This window comes from Rhinoraja longicauda, chromosome 24 (assembly GCF_053455715.1).
Source record: "Rhinoraja longicauda isolate Sanriku21f chromosome 24, sRhiLon1.1, whole genome shotgun sequence".
NCBI lineage: Eukaryota > Metazoa > Chordata > Chondrichthyes > Rajiformes > Arhynchobatidae > Rhinoraja > Rhinoraja longicauda.
In genome coordinates, this window is record NC_135976.1 from 16,323,870 (window position 1) to 16,342,273 (window position 18,404).

The 18,404-nt window shown below is 44.3% G+C and overlaps 2 protein-coding genes across 2 annotated transcripts in view; both read right to left on the minus strand.

Moving 5' to 3' along the window:
• The window catches only part of LOC144605290 (innate immunity activator protein-like), a 48,848-nt gene that overhangs the window by 11,239 nt on the left and 19,205 nt on the right, over positions 1-18,404 (minus strand). Inside the window, 5 exon segments of the mRNA XM_078420396.1 lie at positions 1,781-2,039; positions 4,393-4,428; positions 8,504-8,729; positions 9,867-9,989; positions 11,246-11,370. Coding sequence (XP_078276522.1) covers positions 1,781-2,039; positions 4,393-4,428; positions 8,504-8,729; positions 9,867-9,989; positions 11,246-11,370 — 769 coding nt within the window.
• Positions 13,615-14,048, minus strand: LOC144605279 (metallothionein-1-like). The gene has a single exon (XM_078420379.1). It carries the CDS (start codon positions 13,992-13,994, stop codon positions 13,806-13,808), a length of 189 nt encoding a protein of 62 aa, XP_078276505.1. The 5' UTR covers positions 13,995-14,048; the 3' UTR covers positions 13,615-13,805.

The window sequence follows — 18,404 nt, forward strand, 5'->3', positions numbered from 1 at the left end:
AATGAACAAAAGAAACAAATCAGTGACAATAGAAAAAAAAAGACGCAAAGTGCTGGAGTAACTCGGTGCGTCAGGCGGCATCTCTGGAGAACATGGATAGACGATGTATCAGGTCCTGAACAGACATGTCACCTTTTGAGTCCGAGAAAGGGCCCTGACCCTAAAACATCATCTGTTCATGTTCTCCGGCGATGCTGCCCGACCCATTGAGTTATACCAGCACTGTGCACCTTTTTTGGGGTAAACTAACATCTGCAGTTACTTGTTTCTCCAAACCTTCTTAGATGCTTATGTACAGTATGCCAGTAAATGTATGTCTGCATTATCTTATTTAATGATATCATGACAGGAATCAAGAAATGCATGGTTTGTACGGCAACACTAGGCAGAAATAGAACTAATATTAAGAAAACTATTCACTTCATCTCTGAAAGATTAATTTAGTTTAGTTTAGAGATACAGCACGGAAACAGATCCTTTGGCCATCGAGCCCACGCCGACCAGCGATCACCGTACACTAGCACTAATCTATGGCACACGAGGGACATATTTTTTACAATTTTACCAAGCCAATTCACATACAAATCTGTACGTCTTTGGAGTGCGGGAGGAAACTGCAGCACCGAGAGAAAACCCGCGCAGGTCACAGGGAGAACGTACAAACTCCGTACAGACAGCACCCGTGGTTGAGATCGAACCTGGGTCCCTGGCACTGTAAGGCAGCAACTCTACCGCTGCACCACCGTGCCGCCCTATTTATCAAGGTAAATATGTTAACGGACATTCCATCTTGGTTAGATTATATATCAGTTCAACTGATTCAGGAATCATAATCCTCAAGAATGTTACTCACAGATTCCACCTGAATATACGATTACAAATAAGCTGTCAAGCATGTAAAACTGGTTCACATCTCAGAACAAGCAAACATTGTCAGTTCAGACAGAAACCAATAATCTGTTAGTTTCTATTTGGCGATGCACGTTGTTAGACAAATTTGATGTGATTGGCAATGATTTCCGATTTCCAGAGTTTGAGTTTAGTTTAGTTTATTGTCACATGTACCGAGGTACAGTGAAAAGCTTTAGTTGCCTGCTAACCAGACAGCAAAGGACAATACATGATTACAATAGAGCCGTCCACAGTGTACAGATTCACAAACTTTTAGTGCAAGATAAAGTCTAGTAAAGTCCAATCAAAGATAGTCTGTGGGTCTCCAATGAGGTACATAGTAGCTCAGGACTGCTCTCTAGTTGGTGATAAGATGGTTCAGTTGCCTGATAACAGCTGGGAAGAAACTGTCCCTGAATCTGGAGGTGTGTGTTTTCACACTTCTATACCTTTTGCTTGATGGGAGAGGGGAGAAGAGGGAGTGGCCAGGGTGTGACTCATCCTTGTTTATGCTGGTAGCCTTGCCAAGGCAGCATGAGGTGTAAATAGAGTCAATGGAAGGAATGGTGGTTTGTGTGAAACGTGCGGGTTTGTAGTTTAATTGGCCTCTGTAAAATTGGCCATGGTGTGTAGGGAGTGGATGAGAACGTGGGATAACACATAGAACTAGTGTGAATGGGTGATCGATGGTTGCCGTGGACTCGATAGGCCGATAAGCCTGTTTCCATGCTGCGTTTTTCAATCAATCAATATATTTTTGATCTATGTTCTAACTTTGCAAAATGGGAGTATCAAATGCACTTTGTTAGGTTGAGGGAACCCTGCCAATGATTTTAGCAACTCTCCAATTGAGCACCGATCCTCGTGAGATAATAAACGCAAGCTGTACCTTGACTTGCTATTTAAAGAGCGTCTTTTCACTCTCTCGTAGGGTTTGTCCAGATTAGATTCCATCCATGCAGTGTCCGTAATGGGTGATTTGTCATAGTCACTGCACTGATAACGGCCCAGGTCAAGTCCTTCCAGAGTTTGGGGTGGGGTGGGTCTACGGGACTGCAGAAGAAGCAGCGGTGAGTTACTTCTCTGTAACGGATGGGTCGCAGCCAAGAATTCTGTGGACGAACATTGACTGTGATGCTGTTTTGTGCCTGTGGAAATCAAACAATAGCATGGGTCAATGAAAGAGGAAAAAAAAATAGATTTAGCTTAGTTTAGTTGAGAGATACAGCGCGTAAACAGGCCCTTCGGCCCACTGAGTCCCTGCCAACCAGCGATCCCCGCACATTAACACTACATTTGGAACAATTTACATTTATACCATGCCAAAATTAGCCTACAAACCCGTACGGCTTTGGAGTGTGGGAGGAAACCGAAGATCTCGGAGAAATCCCACTCGAGTTTGTGCGTTCTTACAAACTCTGGACAGACAGCACCCGTAGTCAGGATCGAATCCGGGTTTCTGGCACTGTCAAGCGCTGAAAGGCAGCAATTCTACTACTGCGCCATCGAGCCGCCCGATATTTCAAAGAATTCGATAAACATAGAAACATAGAAAATAGGTGCACGAGTAGGCCATTCGGCCCTTCGAGCCTGCACCGCCATTCAATATGATCATGGCTGATCATCGTACCTGCCTTCTCTCCATACCCCCTGATCCCTTTAGCCACAAGGGCCACATCTAACTCCCTCTTAAATATAGCCAATGAACTGGCCTCAACTACCTTCTGTGACAGAGAATTCCACAGATTCACCACTCTGTGTGAAAAAAAACTTTCTCATCTCGGTCCTAAAAGACTTCCCCCTTATCCTTAAACTGTGACCCCTTGTTCTGGACTTCCCCAACATCGGGAACAATCTTCCTGCATCTAGCCTGTCCAACCCCTTAAGAATTTTGTAAGTTTCTATAAGATCCCCCCTCAATCTTCTAAATTCCAGCGAGTACAAGCCGAGTCTATCCAGTCTTTCTTCATATGAAAGTCCTGCCATCCCAGGAATCAATCTGGTGAACCTTCTCTGTACTCCCTCTATGGCAATAAACAATGACTTCTTTATTTGTTCATGAGATATCAACATTAACAGTGGGCCCAGCATTCAGTGTCCATCCCTAATTTCTCCTGAGCTGAATAGCTATTGCAGAGGGCAGTTAAGAGACAACTTCAACGATGGGGCAAGAGAGGTATGGGTTGGACCAGGCAGATCTTACAATAATTACAATAGGTTTTCATTACCGATACTGCCTATTTATTCCAAAGTTATTTAATTACTTAAATTACTTGCTGCTGCAAGTAAGAATTTCATTGTCCCATTTCGGGACATATGATAATAAAATACTCTTGACTCTTGCCTCTCAAACTCCTTGGTTGCACCTGAATTCAAACTTATCTGTCCAACTCAATATTCCAGGCTTGTGCTGCTTACAAAAGCAAAACACAAAACTGGGCGGCACAGTGGCGCAGCAGTAGAGTTGCTGCCTTGCAGTGCAAGAGACCAAGGTTTGATCTTGATAATAGATGCAGTCTTTACGGAGTTTGTACGTTCTCCCTGTGACCACGTGGGTTTCCTCCCACACTCCAAAGACGTATAGATTTGTAGGTTAATTGGCTTTGGTAAAATTGTACATTTTATTGTAAATACAGGGGAAAGGGTGTCAGATAATGGTGTCATGGTGCCTTTATTCTTAAATGTGCAAACGCACAGTGAAATTCTTTTCATACAAGAGGGAAGCGAAGGTGTGAAATGTAAAGCTGGAGGGAGGGATTTGGGCGCAAGTGGACAGAAAGGATGGGAAAGGGGGGGATAATAGGTAAATGAGGGACTCGGGATGGGAGTTGAGTACATCAATAGACAATAGACAATAGACAATAGGTGCAGGAGGAGGCCATTCAGCCCTTTGAGCCAGCACCGCCATTCAATGTGATCATGGCTGATCATTCTCAATCAGTGCCCCGTTCCTGCCTTCTCCCCATACCCCCTGACTCCGCTATCCTTAAGAGCTCTATCCAGCTCTCTCTTGAATGCATTCAGAGAATTGGCCTCCACTGCCTTCCGAGGCAGAGAATTCCACAGATTCACAACTCTCTGACTGAAAAAGTTTTTCCTCATCTCAGTTCTAAATGGCCTACCCCTTATTCTTAAACTGTGGCCCCTTGTTCTGGACTCCCCCAACATTTGGAACATGTTTCCTGCCTCTAACGTGTCCAACCCCTTAATAATCTTATACGTTTCGATAAGATCTCCTCTCATCCTTCTAAATTCCAGTGTATACAAGCCTAGTCGCTCCAGTCTTTCAACATATGAAAGTCCCGCCATTCCGGGAATTAACCTAGTAAACCTACGCTGCACGCCCTCAATAGCAAGAATATCCTTCCTCAAATTTGGAGACCAAAACTGCACACAGTACTCCAGGTGCGGTCTCACTAGGGCCCTGTACATCTTGTTCGATTTCCCTGTTTTATTCCACCAAGCAGGACCAATGTTACCCCCTTTATGTTGAGAACTTACCATCTTCCAGAGAACTGTCATCAGAAGCACTCGGTTCTAAAAATAAAACATAAGAAACGAAACCTTTTTGCAAACAAATAAAATCTAATGTTTGCAATTATAACTTAATGAAACAAACTAAGTAATCCGAAGATAGAAGGTCTCGACTTGAAACATCACCCATTCCTTTTCTCCAGAGATGCTGCCTGTCCCGCTGTGACTCCAGCTTTTTGTGTCTATCTTCGATTTAAACCAGCATCTGCAATTTCCTCTTACACAAACTAAGTAATCCGATTGTAATTTTGTGAAACAGTTCCTCTTCACTTCACGTTTACATAGTTATATAGAGTAATGGCAGTACAGCAGGAAAAGGGCCCTTCGGCCCATCAAGTCCATGCTGACCCGCTAGCCCAAGTCCCAAAAACCTACAGAGTATCAGAGAACACAGCTACCCAATAAACTGTGATATTTGTCACTACTTGTGAAAGGAGAACCAGCTAATATTTTTGATATGGATCCCAGGCCTAAAATATTAATTATTTCTCCTTCCACAAACTGAAACAGGCCCTTCAGTCCACTGAGTCCATGCTGACCATCAAAAACCCATTCACACTAGTTCTATATTATCCTACTTTTCACGCACTCCCGATATGTTGCAGGGCAATTTACAGAGGCCAATTAACCCCCAAACCCACAGGTCTTGGGATGTGGGAAGAAACCGGAGCACCCAGAGGAAATCTAAGGGAGAACGCGTAAACCCCACACAGATGGCACCTGGGTGTTTTGACATCCTCCCACATCTCATGGATGATTAGTATGTTAATTGGCTGCTGTAAATGGTGTGTGGTATGTAAGTGAGTGTTAGACGTCAGGGTGTTGAGGGCATTCATTGGAGACACTAATCATTGGATTCAATGATTAGTGTAAATGAGTGCTGATTACTTGATGGTCAGTGTGGACTTGGTGGGTTGAAGGGGCTGTTTCTGTGCTGTATAACTCTATGGTTCTAAGATTAGGAAAGTGTAAAAAAGTCAATTCATTGCAGCCCAAAGAAAATAACATCTCTTCTATCAAAGACCAACTCTAGTAAGGATTGGACCAGAATTGTTTACTGTGTATTATATTTACATATCTGTTGTGCTGCAAGTAAGAATTTAGTTGTTCCGTTTCTGGACATATGACAATAAAACACTGTAGACTCTTCACCCATGAGAAGAGTCAGTAATGTTTCTTGGGCCCACAGAAGGAACTTGGGTTGTTGGAACCAAGAGTTCCTTTGGCCATCTTCCAAATTCCAGGAATGACTTCTCAAAACTCAACTACACCCAACAATTCCCCGTATACGTGTGAACTTCCCATTAACCGGGAACACCCCAGCATTACGGTACAAGGTCAGACTCTGAGAGTCTTGAATCACTATATCCATCCCTAAAGAAATACTTATAATTATTGTCAGCCACGTCCATTATAGAAAGCCCTGAGTATGGTTACATTGGTCAGTTGTCTTACTATTACCTCTCTGTCTACAAAAGCAGTCCTACATTTAAATCCAGGATGCCTAACATTACAAAATGAAACAGTTATGAACTGACTGTTCACATATCTCATAGAGTCATGAAACTACACAGCATGGAAAAAGGCCCTTCACCCCAATTTGTCCATGGCGACCAAAATGCCCCATCCAAGCTCATCCCACTTCCCCACGTTTGGTCCATATCCCTCTCAATCTTTCCTATCCATGTGCCTGTTTTAAATGCTGTTATTGTACCTGCTTCAACTACTTCATCTGGTAACTCTTTCCATATACCCAATGCCCTCTGTGAAAAAGTTGCCCCTCAGCTTCCTATTAAATCATTCTCCTCCCACCTTAAACCTATATTCAAGGATTCCCCTACTCTGCGTAAAAGAATGTGCATTCACCCTATCTATTCCCCTCATGGTCGTATACACCTCAATAAGATCGCCCCTGATCCGCCTGTGCTCCAAGGAATAAAATCGTAGCCTGTCCAACATCCTCATAAATCTTCTCTGCACTCTTTCCAGCTTAATGACATCCTTCCTAAAGCAGGCTGACCTAAACTGAAGGCAACACTCCAAGTACGAACTCTTTAATGTCTTGTAGAATATGTTTACAGAAAAGTTAAATCTCTTCATTTGTAAAGTAGTCATACTGAACAGTATAAAGAATATTAGTTAAGCATGTAATAAAGTTTGTAATGTGACAATTTTTCAAAACGGGCAGCACGCTGGAGAGAAGGAATGGGTGACCTTTCAGATTGAGACCCTTCAGACTGATCGAAGATAGACACAAAATGCTCGAGTAACTCAGCGGGACGGGCAGCATCTCTAGAGAGAAGGAATGGGTGACCTTTTGGGTCGAGACCCTTCTTCAGACTGAGTTACTCCAGCATTTTGTGTCTATCTTCGATTTAAACCAGCATCTGCAGTTCTTTCCTACACAGTCCATCTTCACCCTGCTCCTGTCTGGAACTGTCTATAGAACTGATTTGTTACAATGCTGAGAACTATATATCCTGCACTCTATATCTTCCACTCTGCTCTATCTATTGCACGAGTTTGACTTGATTGTATTTATATATAATATTATCTGATCTGATCGGATAGCATGCAAAACAAGTTTTTCACTGTACCTCGAATAATAAACCTAAACCCAAACCTTCAGCTGAAACATTAGCTCCCAATTTGTTGCACATCTGATTTATAGTGTTCATAGATTCTGCCATCTCTGTTCAGATGGTTTTCCTTTACAAGCATACAAAATCTTGACAGCAATAATTTGGGTAAACGCAGAGTCTCTTGCCCAGAGTAGGGGAATCGAGAACCAAAGGACATATGTTTAAAGTGAGTGAGGAAAGATTTAATAGGAACCTGAGGAGTAACTTTTTCACACAAAGGGTGATAGGTGTATGGAACGAGCTGCCAGAGGAGGTAGTTGAGGCAGGGACTATATCAACGTTTAATAAACATTCAGAAAGGTACATGGATAGGGCAGGTTTAGGGGGATATGGGCCAAACGCAGGCCGGTGGGACTTCTGTAGATGGGACATGTTGACCGGTGTGGACTATTTGGGCCCTGTTTCTACGTTGTAAGATTCTGTGACTCTACACGTCTGTTGGAAACTAAAGTGTTAATAAATATCTTGCAACATGATTCAAGAAAGTTCTACCACCAAGAATAATAAACGGCACAAATTGGACTAATTAGTTGGTTGCTACATTAATCATCACATCAACACTGATATGTTTATTCCTGTTGGTACACAATTATGGTACGATTGAGTTTAGTTTAGTATAAAGATAATGTGTGGAAAGCAGGGCCTTTGGCCCATCGAGTCCGCACCTACACACGAGAGGTCATTTACAGAAGCCAATTAACCTACAAACCTGCACATCTTTAGAATGTGGGAGGAAACCTGAGCACTCAAGAGAAAATCCACGCGATCACAGGGAGAACGTACAAACTCCCCGTACAGACAGCACCCGTAGTCAGGATCGAACTCAGGTGTAAGGCAGCGGTTTTACTCCTGCACCACCCTGCCCCTCCTAAAAGGGTAATGCTTAAATGAGATGTGCTGAGCAAGTTTTATTACATGGGGGGGGGGGGGGGGGGTGAGTTCCTGGAATGTGCTGTCAGGGGTGGTGGTGGAGGCAAATAACATAGTGGCATTTAAGAGACTTTGGGACAGGCACATGGATGTGCAGGGAATGGGGGGATATGGATCATGTGCAGGCAGATAAGAGATGGTCTTGGCATTATGTTTGGCATAGACATTGTGGGTCGAAGGGCCTATTCCTGAGCTTTACTGTTCAAAGTTCTATGTCCTATGACTCTATGGATTCTCGTCCTTGGCTCTTGAATCCACACTGTCAGATGGATCATATAATGTGTATGAACACTGATGTTTTCAAATATGAGCTGATTTAATGTTTCCTGCAGAAAATCTATCCAAAGAAAGATTCGGACATCCACTGTCTGTTATCACAAACCTGCCCCTATTAGCAATACCTGAGGTAAAACTGTTCCACCAGTATGACAGAAAGCACTTAATGATGTTTGCCGTGACAAGTAACATATTCCACATTTATATTAAGAGTCAAAGTCGTAACTTACCTTCAGCCACATTACTTGTCTGTGCTGCTCTTTCATCAGGTATAACTTTAAGTTCATTTAATGCTTTTTTGATTTCATTTAGTTTCTTTTGTTCTTTTTTATACTCGTGTTTTCTGTGATTTCTGATGTGCCTGTTCAGATTTCGTTCTTGAGAAAGGCGTTTGGCTGCCTCCACAAACTGTAGCTGTAAAGTAAAGTCTCGTTCCAGATAGTCCAGTTCAGTGTCCTATCAAGTAGTAGAATTAAAACAAGTTTCAACCTGACCAATATTTGCACATGAAAATCCAACTTGCTCCATCAGGTGTCCACAAACCCTCCTTGTAGGTGAACAATATCATATCATATCATATATATACAGCCGGAAACAGGCCTTTTCGGCCCACCAAGTCCGTGCCGCCCAGCGATCCCCATACATTAACACTATCCTACACCCACTAGGGACAATTTTTACATTTACCCAGCCAATTAACCTACATACTTTGTGATTATATTCTACTCTTTTTTTAATATAACAAACTGTCCATTGGGTTATAAGAACTAGAATCCCAGAGACTTTAGACTTTATTATACACCTTAGACTTTAGAGATAAAGCATGGAAACAGGTCCTTCGGCCCATCGAGTCCGCACTGACCAGCGATCCCCATACACTAGCACTATCCTATATACTAGGAACATTGGAACAATGTACAATTTTACAAAAGCCAATTAACGTACAACCTATACGTCTTTGGAGTGAGGGAGGAAACCGGAACAAACCCACGTGATAACAGGGAGAATAACAAACTCCATACAGACAGCATCCGTAATATGGATGGAATCTGGGTCACTGGCGCAATGAGGCAGCAACTCTACCACTATATATACTCTGTAAATACCATAATTACCAACAAAGTTCATTATATATATATTGGACTTTGTTGGTTATTATGGGATTTACAGAGTAGATTTAGATTTTTGTTTTTTAGATTTTTTAGATTTAGAGATACAGCGCAGAAACAGGCCCTTCGGCCCACCGGGTCCGCGCCGCGCAGCGATCCTTGCACACTAACACTATCCTACACCCACTAGGGACAATTTTTACATTTGCCCAGCCAATTAACCTACATACCTGTACGTCTTTGGAGTGTGGGAGGAAACCGAGGATCTCGGAGAAAACCCACGCAGGTCACGGGGAGAACGTACAAACTCCGTACAGACGGCGCCCGTAGTCAGGATCGAACCTGAGTCTCCGGCGCTGTATTCGCTGTGAGGCAGCAACTCCAGCGCTGCGCCACCCGCTATGTTTACATATCTGTTGTGCTGCTGCAAGTAAGAATTTCATTGTTCTGTTTCAAGACATATGATAGTAAAACCCTTGACTACCTCTCCTGTGGGAGTGATTGCCAGCTCGTCCAGCTGGAAGGTTGTCCCCACACGGCGGCGAACGCTGGGCGGCTCCTCATCCTCAGCTAACGGATACTCCTTCGGCAAATACCCGGTCAACTCCTGAAGATTGAACACAGTGAAACATAAACAGAGTAATCCATGCCAATAATGACTGCAGGTATTAATACCATTCATAAAGCAAGGAAATATAATGGCCTCAACAAAATCAAATCAAATCAAATCAAATTGCTTTTATTGTCATTCAAAAATAAATTTGAACGAAATTGTCATTACCATGCAGTCACAAACAATAAAGAGCACAAGACACACAACCACACAAGTTTAACACAGACAACCATCACAGTGATTCCTCCAGGCACACCCTCACTGTGATGGAAGGCAAGAAAAGTCTTATCTCCTCCCCCATTCCTCTCCCGCGGTCAGGAGTCAGACTGCCGCCTCAAGGTGATCGAGGCTCCCGACTCCCGAAGCCCCCGCCGGGCGATGGAAGGTCCCAGGCCGAGCCGAGCAGGCCGATGAAGGTCCTGAGCCCCCGCCGGGCGATGGAAGGTCCCAGGCCGAGCCCAGCAGGCCGATGGTCCTGAGCCCCCACCGGGCGATGGAAGGTCCCAGGGCCGAGCCGAGCGGGCCGATGGTCCTGAGCCCCCGCCGGGCGATGAAAAGTGCCGCGGCCGAGCCACGCCTGATGAAGGTCCTGCGAACGGGTCGATCGAGCCTCGCGGTTCAGGGCAGTCAAAGCTGCTAGGGCTGGAGCTCCCGAAAGCCGGTCGCCAGCCAGGGACCTGCGAGCTCCCGATGTTGGGCCCGTGGCTGAAGCCTCCGAGATGGTAAGTCCAGGCCCCACGACCGGAGCCTTCAAGGTCGATCCCAGCTGGAGGCCACTAACTCCCCATTCTTGTCTTTAAATGCATTCTTGTCTTTAAATAATATCGTAAGCAAGATGAATTTTTGCTGAGTGATATGCCCTAAAGGTTACTTAGTTTAGTTTAGTTTATTGTCACATGTACCAAGGTACAGTGAAAAACTTTTAAAATATTTATAATAATATAATAATTATTTACATAATTTTTAAACACAGCATAATTTATTAACGTGATTTGAACACTTATCATTGTTCAATCTAGAAATTAAATATAATCTAGAAATCAAATATAATTATATATATATATATAAAGTTCTCAAATGCATAATTTGTCTTTGAACAATAACATAAGCAAGATGAAAGTTTGTCAAATAATATGCTGTGCCGGTTATTTTTATAATACAGGTTGAACAGAATAATTCATTAATGTCAGTTAGATACTGATATCATTGCTAAATCTAGAAATTAAAACCACTGCAATACCAATACTCACTGATTCGCGTAAACACAGTTTTTTCAGTTCAGTCAAACAAGCCTCAAGCGTTTCCTCCAGCACTTGTTTACGTAAAATGAATGAAGAATAGCGATCTTTCATCATGGATTGTGGACTGTCTGACCCTGTAAATACAATGTAAAGCAAAGTGATGAGCTAAATTAATACACTACATCATTTCAACCTAAAGAATCCAATATGAATGATGATTATACTACAGAAACAAATACAAGTTAGCTAGATAGCTAGATAGATAGCTAGATAAATAGCTAGACAGATAGCTAGACAGATAGCTAGACAGATAGGTTGATAGACAGCTAGATAGATAGCTAGCTTGATCGACCGATTGATCGATCGGATGATTAATTGATTGATTGATCGATCGATTGATTGATTGATTGATTGGTTGGTTGATCACCCATTCCAAAATAATTTGGCTAGGCACAAGCTGTTAATCATTAGCTAATATTAATTTAAAAACAAGGCATTGAAAGTGGACAAATGTTGGCTTGACTCGGTCTCAAAAAATGGAATATTCTTCTGTTATTACTCTATGAAGTCTCATCAACAGCAATTGCAACTCTGAACTTGCAACCATCTTGAAATAAGTTCAGTATCCCCCCGAGGGTGCTAGATGGCCGGCATGGACTCAGTGGGCCAAAGGGCATGTTTTCATGCTGTATCTCACAATAAAAAATGTAATCCATATTACGTTAATTGAACTCAATCAATTTAATAATGGCAGCCAAAATAGTATGGCTTGGTGCAGGTGGCGAATTAGCAGTTAATATTAATTTAATAACTAGATATTGAATGAATACAAATGTTGCCTTTATCTCTCGAAAATTGAATAATCTTCTGACATTTATTGCTTTATGAAGTTTCATCGACAGCAATTGCAACTCTGCAATTACTTGACCTTCTTGACCTAAGTTTTAGTTTAGATTTAGTTTAGAGATACTGCATGGAAACAGGCCCTTCGGCCCACTGAGTCCATGTTGATCATCGATCATCCGTTCACCGAAAATAGACACAAAATGCTGGAGTAACTCAGCGGGTCAGGCAGCATCTCTGGAGAAAAGAAATGTGTGACGTTTCGGGTCAAGGCCCTTCTTCACACGTTCATCCATTTACACTAGTTCTATTTATCCCACTTTCTCATCCATTCTCACACACCAGGGGCAATTTACAGAGGCCAATTAACCCACAAGATATTGAACTTTATTGAAAACCTAAGGACTTAGAACAGTACAGCACGGGACAGGCCCTTCAGCCTATAATGCCTGTGCCGAACATGATGCCAGGTTAAACTAATTTCCTCTGCCCATTGATATTGAAATTGGAGCACCTGGAGGAAACCCACGCGGTCACGGAGAGAACGTGCAAACTCCACACACAGACAGCACCCGCGGTCAGGATCGAACCCGCGGTCTGTGGCGCTGTGAGACTGCAGGTCCACCTGCTGCCGCCTCGAGTTCTGCTCCTGTGCTGTCACTTACTGACATTCAGTCTGAAGAAGGGTCTCGACCCGAAACGTCACCCATTCCTTCTCTCCTGAGATGCTGCCTGACCTGCTGAGTTACTCCAGCATTTTGTGAATAAAGACATTCTAGTTCACTACTATTCTGATTGCACAACCAGCACTGCTCCCAGCAGACGAGTCAACAATAACAGCTAAGAACACACAGAAAACTGATGACAATTTATGTATCTTTTATTTATAATGAATGATCTCTTGCTCTCTTGCTATCCAGTTTGCTGCTGTAACACTGTAAATTTCCCCGGTGTGGGACGAATAAAGGAATATATTATTATTGCAGAATCGTCCTCCACTCCCTGCCATTCCAAACTCCATGCTCTACACAATCTTGAGTACAAGTCACAGCATGTTCCCACTGCCCTTCCCATTATCTCCCCTTGTAGCCACAACTTACTTGCACTTTGTAACCTTAACACATTCCGGCTAGCTACACGTCTCTGAGCTCCAGAAGTGGCTTTGAACTCTAAATCCTTCATCATGCCTTCCTGGGCAGCCCCCAGTTGCAGCTAAGTGAACGACTACCTCACGTTCGAGTTGCTGTATAAATGTTACTGCCGCAGCAACTGCGTGCGTGCTAAGCTTCAGTGCTACACGTTTCACCGCTGCCTCCAGGTGAGGAGGGGAGAAGGCAATGGCAAATTAGGAACTTGAAAACAATGTTCAGCAAGGTGACTGACAAAGGCAGCATTTACAATGCATTCCGGTGAGAATGTAATGTGTTCTGAAATGACTCATTGTCTTCATGCCCTGCCCTGTTGTCTGAACATTTCTGGATGTTGTCATGTCTGAGCAAGACAATTTTTTTTTTTTTTTTTTTTTTAAATGGTCAAACGTACTATTTTAATCCGGTACAAATCAATATATCCATAGTAAAACAAAAAAATACTATAACATTAATGACAATAATGGTCCCCGAGAGGAGCCCTGGCACAAGAGGGCCCCAGTAAAGACCCCGCATCGGGGAGCAGACGGTGCGGGTTGGTCCCGGGTTGAGCTGGTCCAAGGTGGGCGACGCCACCTTCAGTGGCAGCAGCTGCACTTGTCGCCGGCTCCTTTGCAGACGCAGCCTTGGGCGCATTTGCTGCAACCCGCGGGGCAACAGGAGCAGCAGCTCTTCTTACACGATGTGCATTTGCAGTCTTTGCATTTACAGCTGTCTCCGCAGGAACATGAGCCGCCCTGGTTACACGTGCACGGAGCGTCAGACATCTTCTGGGTTTCTTTCCTCGGCCGTTTCTCTGGCAATTCGCTTCTGTTCACTCAGAGACAATGGCAGCTCTGCTCAGAGTCATCGGCCAGTAGGAACTCAGTCAGAAAACTTCAGCTTTTTATATCACAAGCACCACTACCTGGCGCTTCCCCCCTCCCCACCCCCTTCCAGATATATTCCTCCTTAGGCTTCACTTCACTCCTCTTCCCTCCTAATCAACACCCTTTCATATCCTTGACTCCTTTTCTTTCCAATACGTTTTCAGTGAGTTTCAATAACTCATCCGTCCAGTAAGTACAGGCCCAGAGCCTTCAGACACTCCTCATATGTTGTCCCATGGCAGGTAGGTTGAAGGGATGGTTCTTGACCAAGAGCGGCCCATGAAGGAGGTCTCGATGGTGGAACAGGCGGAGGATGGAACACGACACAATGGTTGAGAAGGTGGGAAGAAGTCTACAGCAAGGAGAGACTCCAAACCATGGTGGAGTCCATGCCTTTGGACCTGGGCCTGTCTCTGTCAAGGACTGTGTGGTGGCTACCTGTGTGCCAGTTTCCCCACGTTAGAAGATGTCACACATAGGCGTCCATCTGGAGGGAGATAACACACAAGGGACACACCCGTCGGAGGGCGTGGAGGGCCGTTGGAGAGCGAAGAGGGCTGGCTTGTATGAGGAGGAGCCGCGGCGGGGGGAGGGCCGCCGTGAACAAAGAGGGGACCTGGCAGGGTGCTGCCGAGAACTTTGGGGGACTAATGAAGGCACGTGGCGGCGGCGGCCATTGGATAGAACTGTTCGGTGAACTTTCGTAACTGTCAGTGGCAAAACGTGGTGACACCTGTGCACTGCCCAGGTGAGGTCTGCTACATGATTTTCTGGGTTGTATGCAAAACAAAGGTTTCTGCTGTACCTACTGTAGGTACATGTTACAATGAAGTATCATTGAATCATTGAATTGAGGATGGACAATTATACTCAACCTCGAGTGATTGCAGACGACGATGAATTCATTCACAAATAATCACTGCATTCATGAAAATCATTTTGCCCCAATTTAGCAACCAACAGTAGTTGTAATCGGATAAAAATCTCTTAAAACAGCAGACATTTCATATTCTTCTGCTAATATTTGCCTCTGTTAAATTAGAACAAGTTAAGTTCACATTGTAATTTCAGGATCAACATTTAGCTGATGACAGGAATTTAGATTAGTTTCTTAGTTTAGTTTAGAGATGCAGCATGGAAACAGGCCCTTCAGCCCACCAAGTCTACGCCGATCAGCAATCACCCGTACACTAGTTCTATCCTACACATGCTGGAGACAATTTTTTTTCACCGATGTCAATTGGCCTTCAAGCCTGCATGCCTTTGAAGTGTGGGAGGAAATGGAGCACCCAGAGAAAGTGCACGCGGTCGCAGGGAAATCGTACAAACTCCGTACAAACAGCACCCAGAGTCAGGATCAAACATGGGTCTCTGGCGTTGCGAGGCAGCAACTCTACCGCTGCGTCACTGTGCTCCCCATTTAATTTAATTCTTGTGCAGTCAGAAATCCAGAACATGCCAATTCTAACATATTTGTGGTTGGCTTGCAGGTTAGAACACAGAACTGAAACAAACAGGACTCTACTGGCTAATCTGTTGACAGATCAAACTGTCTTTCATATTACATATGATTGTAAAAACAAGGACGTGCTCTAACTTGTATGTATTGCAAATATGTTAAGGTGATCAGAAGATTCTCAGTTGTGAAATGAATTAACGAATTGCATAGTTAATGAAAAATTGGGGATTGATTAAGGCATGGTAATTATCACTTAATTACGAACCCAATTTTGCACGCCCAACACAGTGCATCATCCATGGTGGAGTTTGCACCTTCTCCCTGTAACCACGTGGGTTTCCTCCAGGTGCTCTGGTTTCATCCCACATCCCAAAGACGTGCGGGTTTTTTGGTTAACTGGCCTCTGTAAAATTGCCCCTAATGTGTAGGGAGTGGATGAGAAAGTGGATAACATAGAACTAGTGTGACTGACCATAATGTGATTGATGGTCAGCGTGGACTTGGTGGGCCGAAGGGCCTGTTTCCAAGCTATATCTCCTGGGTTCCACTCATCTCAATCACTGGCTTCCCCCACTCCTCGCCCATCTGCTACACCCCCCATAATGGTTCCTATTATCACCGTCATTACTTGTCAGAGTCCAGCATTGGCAGCCTTTGTGTTCCTGCTTATTATTTTACATCTTCAATAAACTGCCATCCCCTCACCCATCTCCATCTGCTTCCTTTCTTTTATCTGATTGATGTGCAGAGGGATCTTGGGGTCCTAGTCCACAGCTCACTGAAAGCGGCAACACAAGTAGATAGAGTGGTAAAGAAGGCATATGGTACGCTTGCCTTCATCAGTAGGGACACTGACTATAACAGCCAAGAGGTCATTTTGCAGCTTTATAGAGCTTTGGTTCAGCCACATTTGGAGTATTGCGTGCATTTCTGGTCACCCCAATACAGGGAGGATGTGGCTTTGGAGAAGGTGCAGAATTGGTTTAACAGGGTGCTGCCTCTATTAGAGGGTATTAAGCTTAAGGAGACTCCCCCTTCAGCTTCAACTCCCCCTCCCACTCCCAGTCTGACCTTTCTGTCATGGGCCTCCTCCAGTGCCATAGTGAGGCCCACCGGAAATTGGAGGAACAGTACCTCATATTTCGCTTGGGCAGCTTACAGCCCAGCGGTATGAACATTGACTTCTCTAACTTTAGATAGTTCCTCTGTCCCTCTCTTCCCCTCCCCTTCCCAATTCTCCCACCTATATCCTTTATTTGTCCCGCCCCCCCCCCCCCCAACATCAGTCTGAAGAAGGGTCTCGACCCGAAACGTCACCTATTCCGTCTCTCTAAGATGCTGCCTGGCCTGCTGAGTTACTCCAGCATTTTGTGATACCCAAGCTTAAGGAGAGGTTGGACAAAGGATTGTTTTCTCAGGAACGCCGAAGGTTGAGGAGTGATCTGCTAGAACATGGGCAGCACAGTGGCATAGCGGTAGCGTTGCTGCCTTAAAGCGCCAAAGACCCGGGTTTGATCCTGACTATGAGTGCTGTCTGTAGGAAGTTTTACGTTCTCCCTGTGACCGCGCGGGTTTTCTCCGGGTGCTCCAGTTTACTCCCACACTGCAAAGACGTACAGGTTCATAAGTTAATTGGCTCCAGTAAAAATGGTAAATTGTTCCTAGTGTGTAGGATAGTGCTCGTGTACGGGGAGATCGCTGGTCGGCACGGACTCGGTGGGCCGAAGGGCCTGTTCACGCACTGTATCTCTAAAGTAAAGTCTACAGTATATAAACATGAGAGATATTGATAGGGGGATAGTCGGAGCATTTTGTCCCAAGATGGAAATATCAAACACTCTCGGCATAGCTTTAAGGTGAGTGGGGCAATGTTTAAAGGAGATGTGCGGAACAAGTTTTTTTTACAGAGGAAACAAAGACATCCTCTCCATCTGCTCTTACAAGTGAGATTTCTTAAGCTGTGACCAGATGGAGTTGTCAGGCTAATTAACAAGAAAGGACACCCAGCCATTCTCAGTCCCTCTGTAGCAGAAAGCAAGGAGTGTGGTAAGTAATCCCTCAAATATAGTCTACCAGACAATGAAATCATGTCTCAAATCCTCCTTTGATCTATCTCCCCATTTTAAAGTGTTTCATCCATACCAAAAATCAATTATCTAAGGCTTAAAACTGATTTTTGACCTAGGGTCAATGGTCGTTTCCAAAAGAGAATTTCAAATTCCACCGTTCTTTGATCATCTGTGGTCAGCTCTGTTTTGTTCTGGCCTTTTCTTACCTCCAGTTCCCTCCCCTCTACTTTCAGTCTGAGGAAAGGTCCCAACCCAAAATGTCACCCATCCTTTTTCTCCAGAGATGCTGCCTGACCCGCTGAATTACTCCAGCATCTTGTGTCGACGGTTTAAACCAGCATCTGCAGTTTCTTTCTACACATCCACATTTCTCACAAGGTTTGCGTGTAGACTGGTTTCCAAATTTCACTCCTTGCTTGTATTTTTAGGCCATGTTCCAGGCTCCCATAAGGATCTCTGCCTCACAGCGCCAGAAACCCGGGTTCGATCCTGGCCTCGGGTGCTGCCTGTGTGTGAGGTTTGCACTTTCGTCCTGTGACTGTGTGGGTTTACTCCAGGTGCTCCGGTTTCCTCCCGCTTCCCAAAGACTTGGGGGTTTGTAGGTTAATTGGCCCTCTGTAAATTGCCCCTAGTGTGTAGGGAGTGGATGAGAGAGCGCGATAACACGGAACTTGTGTGTAATAAAAATGAACTACTGGTGCTGGTTTATACCAAGGATAGACATAAATGTCTGGAGTAACTCAGCGGTTCAGGTAGCATCTCTTTGGGTTTTGGGTCGGG

Excerpts from the sequence above, each read along its gene's own strand:
- LOC144605279 (XM_078420379.1), bottom strand. The coding sequence starts at position 13,994 with ATGTCTGACGCTCCGTGCACGTGTAACCAGGGCGGCTCATGTTCCTGC.